This window comes from Oryctolagus cuniculus, chromosome 1, assembly GCF_051225735.1.
Source record: "Oryctolagus cuniculus isolate XC-2025 breed Fujian yellow rabbit chromosome 1, ASM5122573v1, whole genome shotgun sequence".
NCBI lineage: Eukaryota > Metazoa > Chordata > Mammalia > Lagomorpha > Leporidae > Oryctolagus > Oryctolagus cuniculus.
In genome coordinates this window covers 77,505,220-77,522,446 of record NC_142867.1, presented here as the reverse complement: position 1 = coordinate 77,522,446, position 17,227 = coordinate 77,505,220, and the positions used below count along the sequence as shown (strand labels likewise).

General features: G+C 41.4%; 1 protein-coding gene across 3 annotated transcripts in view; it reads right to left on the bottom strand.

The window, feature by feature from the left end:
* The window catches only part of HIKESHI (heat shock protein nuclear import factor hikeshi), a 46,249-nt gene extending 42,740 nt beyond the window's left edge, over positions 1-3,509 (bottom strand). For 2 of the 3 annotated variants that reach the window (XM_002708654.6, XM_089332347.1), the window contains exon 1: positions 3,332-3,509. In XM_002708654.6, coding sequence (XP_002708700.1) covers positions 3,332-3,361 — 30 coding nt within the window. In that variant the 5' untranslated portion in view covers positions 3,362-3,509. Of the gene's footprint in view, positions 1-3,300 lie in introns of all 3 variants that reach the window. The other variant, XM_051821647.3, reaches the window with a different exon arrangement.
* Between the last annotated feature and the right edge of the window lie 13,718 nt (positions 3,510-17,227).

Sequence of the window (17,227 nt, the reverse complement as noted above, 5' to 3'; positions counted from 1 at the left end):
ATTGATTAAATGTAAAAATTCTACCTTGAACTTGGTATGTGGGAACTTCTAAAGTTTCTTGATTCATTTCAAAAAACTAATTTTCTGCTCTAGAATTAAACAGTTTATAAAATAAAACCATATTATCTTATTTTGATGTTTAAGAAAATTTACTTTCAAGGAAAAAATTTGTATACTTTTAGAAAGTTACTGAAAATTGGTATTTTCATCCATTAGCAAAAAGTAATGGAGCCTGCGCTATGGCCTAGTGGGTAAGGCCTGCGTCTGCAGTGCCAGCTTCCCATATGGTGCCAGTTCGAGACCCAGCTGCTCCATTTCTGATCCAGCTCTCTGCTATGGCCTGGGAAAGCAGTGGAATATGACCCAAATCCTTGGGCCCCTGTACCCACATGGGAAGACCTGGAGGAAGCTCCTGGCTCCTGATCAGCACAGCTCCAGCTGTTGCGGCCATCTGGGAAATGAACCAGCAGATCGAAGACCTCTCTCTCTCTGCCTCTCCTTCTCTCTGTATAACTCTTTCGAATAAAATAAATCTTGCCGGCGCTGCAGCTCACTAGGCTAATCCTCCACCTGCAGCGCCAGCACACCAGGCTAGTCCCAGTCGGGGCGCCAGATTCTGTCCCAGTTGCTCCTCTTCCAGTCCAGCTCTCTGCTGTGGCCAGGGAGTGCAGTGGAGGATGGCCCAGGTCCTTGGGCCCTGCACCCCATGGGAGACCAGGAGAAGCACCTGGCTCCTGGCTTGAGACTGGCGCGACACACTGGCCGCAGCGCGCCAGCCGTGGTGGCCCATTGTGGGGTGAACCAACAGAAAGGGAAGACATTTCTCTCTGTCCCTCACTGTCTACTCTGCCTGTCAAAAAAATAAAAATAAAATAAATCTTAAAAGAAGTATTAATTCTGAATTATACAATTCTGTAAAAATTATATAAGATCTTTTCTCTTGTTTATTAATTGCTATTGTAACTCTCATCACCAAAACACCAAATCTGAATTACCATTATCATTTTTTTTATAAAGGGAATTTAAAAAAAAAAAAAGATTATTTATTTATTTATTTGGAAGAGTTAGAGAGGTAGATACAGAGAGAGGTCTTCCATCTGCTGGTTCACTCCTCAACTGGCCGCAACGGCTGGAGCTGCACCAATCCAAAGCCAGGAGCCAGGAGCTTCTTCCGGGTCTCTTACGTGGGTGCGGAGGCCAAAGGACTTGAGCCATCTTCTACTGCTTCTCCAGGCCTAGCAGAGAGCTGGATTAGAAGAGGAGCAGCTGGGACTAGAACCTGCTCCCACATGGGATGCCGGCATTTAAGGCCAGGGCATTAACCCACTGCACTACAGTGCTTAACCCACCATTATTATTTTTTAAGACTAAATGGTCAATTACTATTACCTAGACTCCAACTTATTTTCTGCTGCTATTTCTGCTCTTATTATTTGCTGGTTGTTACTAAAATACTTGTTTCCTTTATAATAGACTGTCAACTAATATAAAGAAGCTTAAGAGAAAATATACTGCAACATAACTTCATAACTAGTTATAAAGTACTATCAACTGCTCTGAATTAAATCCCACACTGAAGTTGAATGTTCTTAAAAGTTCTCATTCTTTCTTCTGAAGTTCTCTGACCCGTTTAAAACCCTCCAATTTAAGTGTAAAGAATAAAACAAAGAATACAATTAGTCAAACTGCTACTATTAGTATTAAATCCAATTTTACCACCATTTAGCATACATATAACTTCAGAAAGCATGAAAAACTATGTTGTTTATGAGTCTTGAAATAATCATCAGGCCAAATAAATATTTTTAAGTGTCAATTCTGTACAAGGCTTCAAACAATCTGTAATTCTGTATTATGACATTCTAATCCTTGACATTAAGAAAAAAAAAAGGACCTCCCTACTTAAGAAAAACTTCTGAGTGAAAACTAGGTTCATAACTTCAAACGTGGATTTTACTTGAAAAAAATAATAGTTAAGTTTTGAGATGTTGCTAAGACTATTTGTCCTTCATTTTCATTAATGCATTCTAACATACAGAAATAAAGAACCAAACACTTTCAAGGAGTCCTGGCTTGAAGAAACTTCTACTAGTTATACATCATAGAAATCAGGTGCTGGGTAAAAAGCCATGGGTGTTGCTATAACTAAATTTCTTTCCAAATTAGTTGACGACATGAGATGCATGAATTGCCCATAGCCTTTTATTCTTATAAATACATATTATTGATAACATCGTTCATTAATGGCACTCATCTGAGTACCATAATCACCCCAGGTTGGCTCTTTCATTTTTCTCTATCATGAGCAAGGGCAATCCAAAATGATCTCACCAGGATTAGCAACTACCACCATCCCCACCTGGGTCTCCCAGTCATTCAAGAGACACACTTTCTAAAGCTAGTTGTCTCTACTTTCCTTTCAATTTCTTAGAATCCTGTGCAGAATACAACACGTAATCAAAAGCTGATAAAGACAAATAAAAAAAAAAAAAGACTATAACGTTTAATAAAGCAAGAAAATTTTAAAAAGAGACAGAATTCTAGGAGAAAGGAGTCAGGTGTGGAAAACTATGCCTGGGTAGTTTCTAAGGAAACAAGATTCACTCTCCAGACTCTGGTTCCAGTTTGTTGCTAAACAATTCCAGGTGCTGATCTCACTGAATTCTAACAATCCAGCAAGGCTGGTTATCTCTTCTGACCAATTACAAACCATTTTGCTGGCATCATTCTCCGGGCATCTCAGATACGGCTCACACCTAAGTTTCGGGTTTTTCCCCAAGCTAACTTCAAATTACATTAAGTACATTGGTACTAAGGTCCTTCCAAAGGGTCTTTAAAATACACATCGCCCGAAAACATTGGAAGTTTGAGTACAGCTTAGATTGGATTCCCAGGTTCACAAACAACTCACGTTATGGGCCTGGAGAGCATTTATATACTGCCAACTGAACCGAAGTTCCTCAACTGCAAAATGGGAACGATAAAGACCTTCTCACAGGTTATGAGGGTTAAATCTGAGCTGTCAAGAGCTACACAAATTACTAAAACAACTGAAGACAGGCATGCATGGCACTAGGCCCAGCAGTTGTTACAAAATGCATACTCAATAAATGGCAGTTAATAATACTACTACTCAAACCAATCTGCACAGAGTTGGGTAAATTAGAGCATCCCAAAGTCCTGTTCTCCATCCGTACACAGCCAAAAAAGTAGACCGCGAGTGGTTTCACCGCATCCCTAGCAGCAACGCACTCCGCAACCCCATCTCCCGGCCCTAGGCTTCGCCCTCACCCTCCTGACCTCTTCTTGACACCACCAGCCCCATCCTCACCAGCCTCCCCGCCACCAAGCAGCCAAACATGGCGTCGGCGGCGGCACTGCTCAGCCGGCAAGGTCTTGATGCCGACGACTAAGAGTCCTGGAGATTCTGCCCTAATCGAGCCCAAGAACCTTCCAGAACTTGCAGGAGGGAGCCTGCCTCTCCACTACATAGCGACTGGGCCAGCGGCAAGAACGCCGTCTGCCCCGACGACCTCTGACCCTCCCTCCCTACCCAGCATGCCGCTACGGCGACTACTACTTCCGGGACTTCCGGCCACTTCCGCTTGCGAGGTGGGTGGGGGGGAAAGGCGGGATAATGCGGTGTAAAACTACGAGTCCCAGAAGGTCGTGCGCCGGTTTCTGGGAGGGGAATTAGCCGCATGTTGGCGGCTGATAGTCCGGATCCCAAATTTGCAAGTACAATGCTGGCGCGAAGTGTTTCTGACGTTTGTCTTAACAGTTAAGTACGCTTTACAGCCATCACTTTACTAGATTCTTAGAAAACCCTATGAGGTAACATGATATCTGTTTCATAGAAGAGGAAATTGAGCTGCAGAATGACCGGCCCCAAGTCTGAAAACCGCAGTAATTATTGCAACCTGAATTCAATTCCTGATCAATGTGGGGTTCTTTCTGCTACAGCGTCAGGAGTACTCACATTTAACTGATTGTTTTGTACTTGTATACAATATTGTAGTTCTTTCTAGCTTTACTTAGTTCTCCCATTAATTTGCTGTACAGCTAGGCAAGTTGTATATCATCTTTGTGCTTCCGTGTCCCTATTTGAAAAATAAGAATAATAACTATTTCCAAGGGTTCACGTGAGAATTAAATGAGTGAATGCCTGCCAACACTTGATTAGTGGGAGTTTCATTGTGGAATGTCTATTTTTTCATACACATTTTCATGCAAGGTTCATGGGAAGCATAGAACAATAGCCAAAAATAACTAGCATGAAATACTCATTGCCACCAATACTCATTCTCCCGTTTTTAGCTTCAATTCCCTTTCCTCTTCAGTGGGATGAGAGGTGACTCTGACCAACTTGAAATTTCTGTGCTGAGGCTGCCTGTAATAAGCAAATCTGGCTTTCCAACCCCAGGTTATATGTGGAGTATCAGAGTTTGGTACAGTCCTCTGGCCTCCACGGTAGCTCCATAAACTCTGACCACCTATCTCATTTCAAATCCTCCCTTAATGGATGAGCCAAGGATGAAGAGGAAAGATCTTTCTACCTAACAAGTCCCAGAACCTTCAGAATAAAAAGGCCATTCATGATGAGACTTCTTAATAAGAGGAAGGCACAGTCTCTGGGTTCAGAACACATCTCTGCCATTTATTAGCTATCTAATGTTGATTAATCTCAAATTCCTATGCCTCCTTCTCCTCATCTTTAAAATGGGACAGTAACCATATCTACTTCAAAAGGTTTCTTACACATGAAGTACTAAATACTCATAGTGGCCAAACTATATATATTTCTTAAAGATGTATTTGAAAGAGTCCCAGTCTTTGTAATGAGATTTGAGCTTTTTCTCCATTTTTCTGAGTAACTTACTTCATCTGCCCATAATAGTCACTTGATAATTTTTTACCTCCTCCCACTTTTCTTCAGGAATCTTTCCATGACTCATATGATAATCATTCGTTCTCCAACACGGCAATCTTATTTAATCTTAACTGCCTAGCTGAGAAACTGTTTTTGTACGCTATGGTGATTGTTTATTAATTGGCCCAATCTTTGTTATGAAAAATTTGAGGTTTTTTTCCATTCTGTTGGTAAACTGTTAATTACAGGTTATACAAAGAATCACAGGCAGTGAGTTAGTGTCCTTTTTCCAGACTATGAAAGCCAGTCTTCTGTTCTTTGTAACATCTATGGACAGAACTAGATACAACATGTGAAAGTGAAGAAAACATGTTTCATGGATAACATCTTTCCAATAATTAGAGCATTCTGGGTAGAAACTTTCATTTTGCTCAGGGAATCAGGAATTCTGGGTTTCACTTGTTTGTTAACTTAGAGTGATAAGATCATTTATTTCATCTTTTTAGATATTAAATTTCCCCTACTTCTAGAACTGAAGAGAGTAAAAATATTTCTGGAAAATATTCCTTTCTAAAACAAGGAGAATACGAGATAGACACAAATGCCATCTTCTTTGAACTAGAGGTTATCTGCAAGTACAAATCACAGATGTTAATGGAAAGTAAGTAAAAGTAAAAGACAAATTACTTGGCAGAGCAGAGGAAAATCAAACTCCAGGAACTAACAGAGAAGCTTAGGAATTGCAGATATCAGGGAATGCAGTAATAATTCTTCTAGGTATATAGAAAAAATGCAAAAAAAAAAAAAGGAGAAACACAGAAACTTGTACATGAATGTTTAAAGCAGCATTGTTAATAATAGCCAAAAGGTGGATACAACTCAATGTCCATGAACAGATGAATGGGAACATAAAATGTGATCTATGAACATGAAATAATTCAGCCATAAAAAAGAAGTATTGATTCACACTATAATATGGATGTACCTCAAAAAAGTGTGATAAATCAAAGAGGCCACATAAGACAACACGTATGATTTCATCCATATGAGATGTACAGACTAGGGGAATCCATAAAGGTAGAAAGTAGGGACTGGCTTTGTGGCACAGGGCGTTAAGCCACTGTCTGCAATGCCGGTATCCAGTACCAGTTCAAATCCCAGCTGCTGTACTTTCTATCCAGCTCCCTGCTAATGTGGGAGATCCAGTTGGAGTTCTAGACTCCTGGCTTCATTCTGGCCCAGGCCCAGCTGTTGTGGTCATTTAGGGAGTGAACCAGCAGATGGAAGAGATTCTCTCTCTCCCTCTCTCCCTCTCCCTCTCTCTCCCTCCTCTCTCCCCCACTCCCTCTCCCTTTCTCCCCTCTCTCGCCTCCTCTCCCTCTTCCTCTCATAACTTTGCCTTTCAAATAAATCAATAAAAGAGGCAGAAAGTAGATTGGTGGTAGCTTAGGGAAAGGGGAAAGGGACAGGGAGCAGAGAGAAATGAGGAGATGCAGCATGATGAACCTGAAAGAGCCCAAGGTTTTTTCATTACTCAACCATCTTTACCGTTTATAAACATATACTACAGCAGAGCCTACTTCAGTCTTCACATTGCCTTCGTTGTGTCGCATCTCACTCTGCCTCCCTTTTTATAGAAATATATAACCTTTATAGTGATCTCAATATATGGATCTCTATATATGGATCTCAAGGTCCTTAACCTCATCATATCTATAAGGTCTCATTTGCCAAATAAAGTAGTATTTCTGGGTTCAGGGCATTAGTACATGACTACTTGGGGGAGACATTAGCCTACTACAGAAATCTTCATAAAAACCCCAAATGTGGGTCAAGTAAGACATGAGACATGAGAGTAGAGGACATGAGAGAATAGGAGTAATTAAAATAACTAAAATTCTCTTCTAATGTAGGATCTGTCAAAAGTAATGAATCAAAAGAACATCAAGTGCACATTACCTATGAATTACAAGATTAAATGCAAGAAGAAACAGCTTAACATGTTAAAAGTTGCTTCTGAGAAATAGAACATGAGCAGAAAGTGACCTTTTTTATTTCAAAGCTTTTTTTTTTTTACTGTTTGATTTTTTAAACCAATAAGGAAATTTAATTTTATAAAAGTTCTAATGTTAAGGAACTGGACTACATCATCTCTAAAATTCCCTGCAGTAAATATTCCAGGATATTTAAATATTCCATGCTTCTTCAATATTGCTGTTTTAAATGACAGCATCACAGCCTCCAACCTTTTGCTGCCTGGAGCAAACGTTATCATCAAATCATCCATAACAATCATACTAATGTAGGAACTTCAGCTCAGAGTAGACAAGTTGGTGATACTGGTGATTTGAAACTTTCTAAATGACAGTTTTCTCTCTTGATAGCAGATCCAAATGACTTTCCTTGTTGCAATTCGTGGAAAGAGTCACAAATTCTTCTGCAGTTTCCATGCCCTTGGATGTGACTCTGTAACTTTGTAGTTTCTCCTGTCAAGAGATAGAGTCTAGGGGCAGCGTTATTGTACAGCCGGTTGGGCTGCTGCCTGTGATGCTGCCATCCCATGGGAGAATCAGTTCAAGTCCTGACTGAGTCCTGGCTGCTCTGCTTTCAATCCAGCTCCCTGGTATTATCCAGGGAAGGCAGTGGAAGATAGCCTAAGTTCTTTCTTTTCTTTTTTTTTTTTAAGATTTATTTATTTATTTGAAAGAGAGAGAGAGAAATAGAGAGATCTTCCATCCACTGATTCATTCCCCAGATAGCCTCAATGGACAAGGCTAGGCCAGGCAGAAGCCAGGAGCCAGGAGCTTCTTCCAGGTCTCCCACATCAGTGCAGAGGCCCAAGCACTTTGGCCATCCTCCGCTGCTTTCCCAGGCCATTAGCAGGGAGCTGGATTGGAAATGGAGCAGCCGGGATTCAAATCAGCACCAATATGGGATTCCAGCATCACAGGAGGCAGCTTAACCTACTACACCACAATGCTGGCCCAGGCCCAATTTCTCGGGTCTCAGCCACCCATGTTGGAGACCTGGATGAAGCTCTTGGCTTCAGCCTAGCCCAGTCCTGGTCATTGTGGCCATTTGAGGAGTGAACCAGCAGATGGAAAGTCTCTCTTTCTCTCTGTCTCTATAATTCAGCCTTTCTTTTTCTTTTCTTTCTTTCTTTTTTTTTTTTAACATTTATTTTATTTATTTGAAAGAGAGAGAAAGAGAGAGAGAGAGAACCTTTTATCCACTAGTTCACTCCTCAAATGGCTGCAACAGCCAGGGCTGTGACAGGCTAAAGCCAGGAGCTTCTTCTGGATCTCCAAAATGGGTGCAGAGACCGAAGCCCTTGGGCCATCTTCTGCTGCTTTCCCAGTCGCATTAGCAGGGAGCTGGATCAGAAGTGGAGCAGCCAGCTCCCAAACTGGTGCCCATATGGGATGCTGACACTGCAGATGGAGGCTTAACCTGCTATGCTACAATGCCAGCCCCAATAACGCAGCCTTTCAAATAAATAAACAAATCTTTTAAAGAGAGAAAGCCTATTTGCTCATTCTTTTGGCCTTCTTACTTGATTTGATCAAAATAATGCAGTGGAAGTGATAATATACCGTTCCTTGTTTAAGCCTCAAAAATACTTGCAAGATTTTGTTCTGGTTCTTGGAACTGCACCAGTCCATTAAAAGAGTAAGCCAACAAGAGCCTGATGAATAATGAAAGACAGCTGGCCCCACTTTCGAGGCCAAGAACCAGTCAGATCCTAGGTGTTGACTTGCCGCTGACTTGAGACACATAAATGAATCCCGTAAAGACCAGCTGAGCTCAACCCAAATAAAAGATTTAGTTGAAATAGTTACTTTTAGCTATTTTGTTGTGCAATTTGTTAAAGCTAAGTACTACATAGTTTCTTCAAAATCAATAATTTTTATTTATTCCCTTTCCTACAGCAAATACTGGTAGTTATCTTTTTGACATCTACTCTTCACCTTCTTCTTTCTTGTTAGCAGAAATGTAATGTAATGTTATTCAGGCATCTACTTTTCCTCTATGTAAATCAGGAGCCCTGAGAGAAGACCCTGCTTAATCTAATCAATGACTTTCTATTCCCTCTGTTGTGACTGATTCCGTCAATCCAAACACGTGAGAGGAAGCTTGCTGGGAGCTTCTAAGGAGTTTCTTGGTCTAAAGAACGTCATACAAAGAGATGCTCACTCTCCCTCTGTGCCTTGACATATCTGAAGATGACACCTGGAGTTGTAGTAACCATCTTGAAACCTTAACGAGAATAACCTGAGAAGGCCTGCACAATCAGGAAGGCAGAGCAATGAGATGAATATAACTTGGGTCTTGTGCTACTGAAACAACCAGCCCTAGGGCCAGCATTGTGGCTCAGCTGTGATGCTGGCATCTCATGTGAGTGCCAGGTCAAGTCTTGTATTTCATTTGTTAAATATGGCAGGTGATGTTGATGCTACTGGTCCAGGAACCATACTTCAAGAAAAGCTAGCCTATATAGTTTCATACATGTAGGGGCCTTGCTAAATCAGAGGTCATGAGCCGGAGTGAAATACCTGTCAATCTAACTCAAATTCTGTGCATTCAGTCTATGTATGAACATGTATTTGCTTCATTCCCAAAAGGGATTTTGGCCTAAAATAGATATAGATACATTAAATATACCTTAATTTTTCTGCATTTATTTGTTGTGCACTATGTGTAAACTTTTTCTGGCAAGGAACAAGGAAGACTATCACATTTGCTCTCAGTGTTGACAGTTACTGGTTGTGTTACCAGAAGTGGCTATGTCACAGGTTCTTCTCTTTGCACAAGAACCGAATTTCAGATGTGAGACAGAGTGTAGCAGTAAGCATGTTAGCCAAATTTAATGAAGAAAACACCCCAAGCGGACAGGTGGGCATCTCAGCAAAGAACCAAGAGCCCAGTCTGTGTTCAGACTGAAGTTTTTATAGATAGGCCCACTATTTCTCGTCCCCCCCTCCCTCTTCTGAGACATTGGAGAGTAGAGGGCTTTCTGGGCATTGAGTCCGTGAAACTCCTTCTGGACATTATCAGCATGTGTTATTGTCAGCTGCAGTGGTGAAAGGCAGAGCAGATTCCACTAAGCTGCCCACTGGGAGAGAGAGGGGACCCACTTAACAAGGTTGTCCAACAAGGGCAAGACTTTTGAAGTACAGACGCTGGTCTGCTTCCACATTTGTTTCCTCATTCAACTGCACAAAAATGTCTTTTTGTTCTACAACCCTTCTCACACACATAGGCCAATGACTACGTTGCTAGTTAACAGTTGCTGGAGGGAAGATATAATTGGGCAATCATCTACGGAGTCATCAGATTGCCTATGTTCAGGTATTTACTTCAAGTATTTGATGTGGGGAGCAACTCGGACTAGACTGTTACTGGAATTAAGACTTATTCTATGCATCTGCACTCCCACAATATGGCACTGGGAGAGGAGTAAACAGCTTCTACACAGCTGCCTCCAGTTCAACCAATAAACAGCAGGACCTGCTCCTGATTGGAGGAGAGCAGCGTACTCGGCGTGTGGGTAGCAGAGTTGGGATTGGTGGAAGAGGACTATAAAGGAGGAGAGAGACAACATGCACCAGAACATCTATCTGAGGGAACATCTGTGCAGCCCCCGAGAGAGCCGGCCGGCGGTGTGCCGCTCCCCCGCGGAAGTGGGGAAAGTGGCAGGGGCTATCGCCCTTCCACGGAGGTGGAAGGGTCGGTAGCCAACCCGGGAAGAACCAGCAGCAAACCCGGGAAGGGCCGAGCAGACAAAAGAACAGCGCAGGGTCCTGTGTCGTTCCTCCACGAGGAGGGGGAGCGACATAATGGTGCCGTGACTCGGATAGGAAACCTAGGCAGGGTCTAGTGTCGTTCCTCCACGAAGAGGGGGAGCGACAATTTGAAATAACATGTGTAAGGAACTTAACCACAATGTATGGTAATAATCAAACTGGTCAGTATTCAACTAATAGTAAAGCTGCTACTGTTGAAAACAGTTCTGGGGCCAGTGTTGTGCAACAAGTTATGATACTGCTTGCCATGCTAGTATCCCACACCAGTGTCATTTTGAGTCTTGGTTAGTCTGCTTCTGATCAAGCTTCCTGCTAATGTGCCTGAGAAGGCAGCAGAAGATGGTCCAAGTACTTGGACCCTGCACCCATGAGGGAGACCCAGATGGAATGTCTGACTCCTAACTTCAGTCTGGCCCAGATCTGGCTGTTGTGGTCATTTGGGGAGTTAAGCAGTGGTTGGAAGCTTTCTTTCTGTGTCTGTCTCTGACTTCTGATGCTCTGCCTTTCAAATAACTAATTCTTGGGATAACATTGTGGCCCAGCAGGTTAGGCCACCACCTACGACACCAGCATCACATAGGAGCAGTGGCTCAATTCTCGACTGCTCCACTTCTGACCCAGCTCTCTGTTAATACGCTTAGAAAGGCAGTGGAGAATGGCCTGACTACTAGGGCTCCTGCACCCCTGTGATAGACCTGTGTGGAGTTCCTGGCTCCCGGCTTCAGCCTGGCCTAAGTCTCAGCCCTTGATGGAATCAACAGGTGGACCATCTTTCTTTTCTCTCTCCTTAACAGCCTTTTGAGTAAAATAAATAAATATTTAATAAACAAAAAATAAATCTTTAAAAAAATACAGTACTCCTCAAAATGTGGTCCTTGGGCCAACAACAATAGATCTAGAAACTTCTCTAAGATGGGGCACAGCAATCTGTGATTTAAATAAGCCCTCCTGGAAGCTCCAATGCATGCTAAAATGTGCAACAAACCTACAAAAGGCAAGGTTCTAATATGTGCAAGGGGCTGAAAGTATTGGAACCAATGAAATACCAATATCTCCCTTCTCAACCTCAGACAGTTTTACATTAGGGAGTGAGCATAGTGCCATTCAAGCATGTCTTCCATACTGCCTCAAATTCATCAGAGATCAATTTAAGTAGAATTCTTAGTTTGTATATCATGCATTCAACGGTTGAATGCCTATTATGACCTATACAGTGTGTTAAGAATCAGGAAATTAAAATTTAAAAGGCTCTTGTTTAACAGTTTTTAATCTGGTACTGACTAAACAATATAGGAAACCACAAGGGTGCATGCATTCCAGCGATACTAAAATGATCATGTTCAGCCATGGATATTATTAAGGAAAGAGCAGCAGTAACTCAGAAAGGCAGAGTACTTTCAAAGGACAAACACCTGTTTAATAAATATTGCAGCCGCACAATGTTCAGGCAGAAAGCAGCCTGGAAAACCTCTACTACCAGAGAGGCAGCCTGGCAGGAGCCAAGTCTAAACCTGGCAAGACCACCAGAAGGAACAAGACAGGCATCACCAGGGAGGGGCCTTATCGAGTCTCATTGAATATGTAGCTGGTTTCTTGAGGTCCTGCACATCCACAAAGAACAAGCCTGACAGGAAGTTAAGTTAGGCACAATCTGAGATAGAAACTGGTCAATTTTATCCACAGAAGTAATCCAATAGATGACAGAGCTATTAACACTCTCTCACTCTCATCACTAGTCATGCACATCGGTTTGGGAGACATTAACAACAGTGAAAATTTCAAATTGACTGTGAAAAATTATGCTAGGCTGCAGTGAGCTCAGATAAACTTTATTTACTTAATTTTGCAAGAGACAGGAAGATAAAGACATTAGGGCTGGTGCTGTGGTGCAGTGGGTTAAAGCCCTGGCCTGAAGCGCCGACATGGGCGTCAGTTCTAGTTCCAGCTGCTCCTCTTCCAATCCAACTCTCTGCTATGGCCTGGGATAGCTGTAGAAGATGGCCCAAGTCCTTGGGCCCCTGCACCCGCATGGGAGACCTAGAGGAAGCTCCTGGTTCCTGGCTTCACATCGGTGCAGCTCCGGTTGTTTCGGCCATCTGGGGAGTGAACCAACAGATGGAAGACCTCTCTCTCTCTCTGCCTCTCCTCTCTCTGTGTAACTCTTTCAAACAAATAAAATAATTTTTAAAATATAAAAAAATAAAAATTAAAAAAAGATAAAAACAAAGAGCTGTCATGACTTCCAGTGCTTATAACAGCAGTGGGCTGGGCCAGGCTGAACCCAGAAACTCAATCCAGATCTCCCTTGTGAGTGACAGTGATCCAAGTTCTTGAGCCTTCACCTACTGCACCGTCAGAATGAGGGAAATCAAGAGCCAGAGCTGGGACTCGAATCCAGATGCTTTTAGTAGTAGATGTGGGTATCTTAACTGCTAGGCCAACACTTCCTCCTCAGATAAACTTGATATAATTAGGCCTACTTTGGGCTCTTTTTGTGTATTATATTCAGCCATATAAAATTGTAGTTCAGCAAAATGTTTGACCCTTGAGTATTGAAATATACCAAGGGAAGATGTTTTGACTAGGATAATTTATTTGTAATAAGTTACAAAAGAGCAGTAGTTTCAGTATCTGTATCAAAGTCATCAAAAGGACCTTTATAAAAATATTTAATCTAGTCTCTCAGGTTGGACTCACATCTATCAAAAGTATCTTTATTAAATTATTCTGATGCATTCTTTCATTCCACATTTGTTTATTTTTAAAATTTACTTTTTTTTCTCTCATTCCATATTTAGGAACTGTTGCCTGACACAGATTTATACAGAGGCCTAAGTAATGCAATGTTTTGCATACCTGGCCAGGTAAATGTATGAATAAATGATTCTTCCTGTCTATGAGGAGTTTACATTTTAAGGCAGATAAGAAAATATTATTTTGAAAGTTCTTTCACAGAGAGTTTTGATCTACAAGAGTCATAAATGCTCTATTTCATCCAGATTTGTTCAGGGTTTGAGGGAAATTGGCAGACCTAGAATTTTTTAAAATTTATTTTCATTTTATTTGAAAATCAGAGAGGCTAGGAGATTTTCCATCTGCCAATTCACTCCCCAAATACCGGCAACAGCCAGGGCTGGGCCAGGCAGAAGCCAGGAATCCAGGACTCCACTCAGTCTCCTTGTGGGTGGCAGAGAACCAAGTATTTGACCCATCACTGCTGCCAATCAGGGTGTGCACCAGCAAGAAGCTAAATTAGAAGCAGAGGAGCCAGGACTCAAACCAAACACTCCAATATGGGATGCCAGTGTTCCAGGCCCTGTCTTAACTACTGTGCCAAAGTGTCTACCCAGAACAGGGATTAGTAAGCCTTCCCTTGCAACCAGACTAAGAAAAAAATAATGCTTTTTATACTAAATTTTCAGTTTAAAGGTGATTTTGCAATGAGTAAAAAAAATCAAATACTGGCCCATACAGTACAGGATATCAATTCAGTACTAAGTAATTTCCTATAACCAATAATCTTAGGACACTACAAAATTTACACACACACTCCTTCACTCATTATACAGAAATGTAATAGAAATCACCCAACATTTTTTTGTTCCATATCAGCAGGGCTAACTAAAACAAGAAAGGTGAAATAAATCTGCTTTCAGTCACCTGAAGTCTTGCTGTGTATCAGAAAGTAATCACAAACTACCAAGACTCACTATAGAAATCTACCAGCTCTACTCCAAAACAGCATTTTCTACCAGTCACAACATGGAAAACCTAGGGGTGATACCTAAAAGTACAAGCTATACAAGCTACAAACTTTATAGTGCTGGAGTCACTGTCTGTCCTTAATCAGCATGTTTCACTAACGCTTGTATTCCTGACAATTGGGATCCTGCTCCCATTCTTCTTGGTAAAGGCCTACCTAGCCTAATTTCCCCTAAACCATGACACCCACCCTTTATCCTCTAGATTCCTTAACTTCTCATATTCTCCATTCTTGATTCTCTGTGCCACATTCTAGGTAATCTCGTAAAATCACCAATCTCTATTCAACTGTGTTTAATCTACTATCCACTGAGCTTTTACTGCAACAAATATATTTTTCTCTCTTCTATTTCTTTTACAAACCTACCTGATCCATCTTCATAATCTCTGTTCACTCATTTTTGTGATTATACCTTTTCTCTATTTAGTTCAACATATAATTGTTGATCTCCTATTATGTGTAAGGCATTATTCTAGCTGTGGGGTTGTACCAGTGAAATAAAACACTCCCTCATATAGCCAACAGTACAGTGGAAGGAGAAATACAATAAACCAAGTAAGTAAATTATACAGTATAGTAAATGATAACTGAAGTGAAGGATAAGAAAAGGGAGAATGAATGCAGAAAGGTAGGAAAATTATAATCTGAAATAAGGTGACTATTTAATAAGGTGACTTTTTTATATTGTAATTCCGACATTTGCAGTCTTTGGTAGTGTACATTTACTATTTATTGTTTTAACTTCCATCCATTGAGATTGTTTCAGGATCTTTTTTGAGGATTTTTTTTTTTTTAATATTTATTTACTTGAAAGGCAGAGTTTGAGGACACATACACACACACACACACACACACACAAAGAAAAAGAGAGACAGAGAATCTTCCATCCGCTGTTTCACTCCCAAAATGTTTGCAATGGCCAGGGCTGGGCCAGATTGAAGCCAGGAGCCAGGAGCTTCATCCAGGTCTTCAATGTGGGTACAGGGACCCAAGGACTTGGGCCATCTTCTACTGCTTTCCCAAGTGCATTATCAGGGAGCTGGACTGGAAGTGGAGCATCTGGGAGTGAAACCAGTGCCATATAGGACGCTGGCGCTACAGGCCATGGCTTAACCCATTGTGCCACAGCATCAGCTCCTATTTGATGATCTTTGACATATGAACTATTTGGTTGACTTCAATCCTCAGCAATGTTAGAAGCTTCCCATAAAGTTCTTTTGTTCGCTTTAATTTTTGTTTTAATGAGTATCCAATAGAAGGGTTATCAAACTACTGTATTGAAACTGGTCTGCTGGCCGGCGCTGCGGCTCACTAGGCTAATCCTCCGCCTTGTGGCGCCGGCACACCGGGTTCTAGTCCCGGTTGGGGTGCCAGATTCTGTCCCGGTTGCCTCTCTTCCAGGCCAGCTCTCTGCTGTGGCCAGGGAGTGCAGTGGAGGATGGCCCAAGTCCTTGGGCCCTGCACCCCATGGGAGACCAGGAGAAGCACCTGGCTCCTGGCTCCTGCCATCGGATTGGCACGGTGCGCCAGCCGCAGCGGCCATTGGAGGGTGAACCAACGGCAAGGGAAGACCTTTCTCTCTGTCTCTCTCTCTCACTGTCCACTCTGCCTGTCAAAAAAATAAAAAAATAAAAAAAAAAAAAGAAACTGGTCTGCTGCATTTTTATAATTAACGGTATATTGGTACACAACCATGACCAATTATTTACATGTTTTCCATGGCTGCTTTCATGCTACAGCAGCAGAAATGGATAGTTTTGGCACAGACAATATGGCTCACGATGCCTGTAATATATATCTCATTCTTTACAGAAGTTGACTCCAGATCTCTGAGATACACACAAAAACTAATGATGAAATTCAAATGAGCACTAACATATGCCGTTGTGTAATTTGGTAAAACCATAATAGATAAACCCTCTAGATCAGTAACTAATTTGGCAAAGGAGCCTAAGCAATATCCAGAAGTACACAAAGATTTCTATAAGAGGCTATTAATAAAATACTACTTATAAAAGCAAATATTTGGAAGCAAAAAATACGCCCAACATAGCAAGAGACAATGGAATATGCACGGAAATGTATGGAAAGATATAAAATCAAAATCATCTAATATTTGAAGAATCATTAGCAAGCTGAAATATTCAGAATAATCATAATTCTTTGAAATTATGCACACAAAATACATCCCATCACTAAAAGCAGTTATTTCTAGATAGTAAAATTAAAGTTAGTTTTAACGTTTTTCTTTATACTTCTTCACAAACTACGTGTGATTTTGGGGCAGGCATTGTGGAACAGTGGGTTAAGCCACCACTTGGGGGCACTCACATTCTCTATCAGGGTGTCTGTGCCAACGCCCAGCTACTCTGTTTCCAATCCAGCTTCCTACTCATGCATCATGGGAGGCAGCAGATGATGGCTCAAGTGTCTCTGCTACCGAAGTGGGAGACACAGATGGATTTCTAAGCTTCTGGCTGTGGCCTGACCCAGCCCTGGCTATTGCTGGTTGGGAGTCTACCAGCAAATGGAAGATCTCCCACACTTTCTGTCTCATCCAGTCACTGTGCCTTTCAAGTAGATGAAAATAAAGACAAAATAATAATAATTCTATTAAAGTAAAAATAATCAGAAATCCCAACTGATTTCACAGAAATACAAAGGATCACAAGAGGCTGTTATTAATATGTAACTTACCAAGACTGAAGCATGAAGAAACTGAAAATTTGAACATACTAATGAGATATAATAATCATAGTCTCCCATCAAAGAAAAGCCCAGAAGTAGATG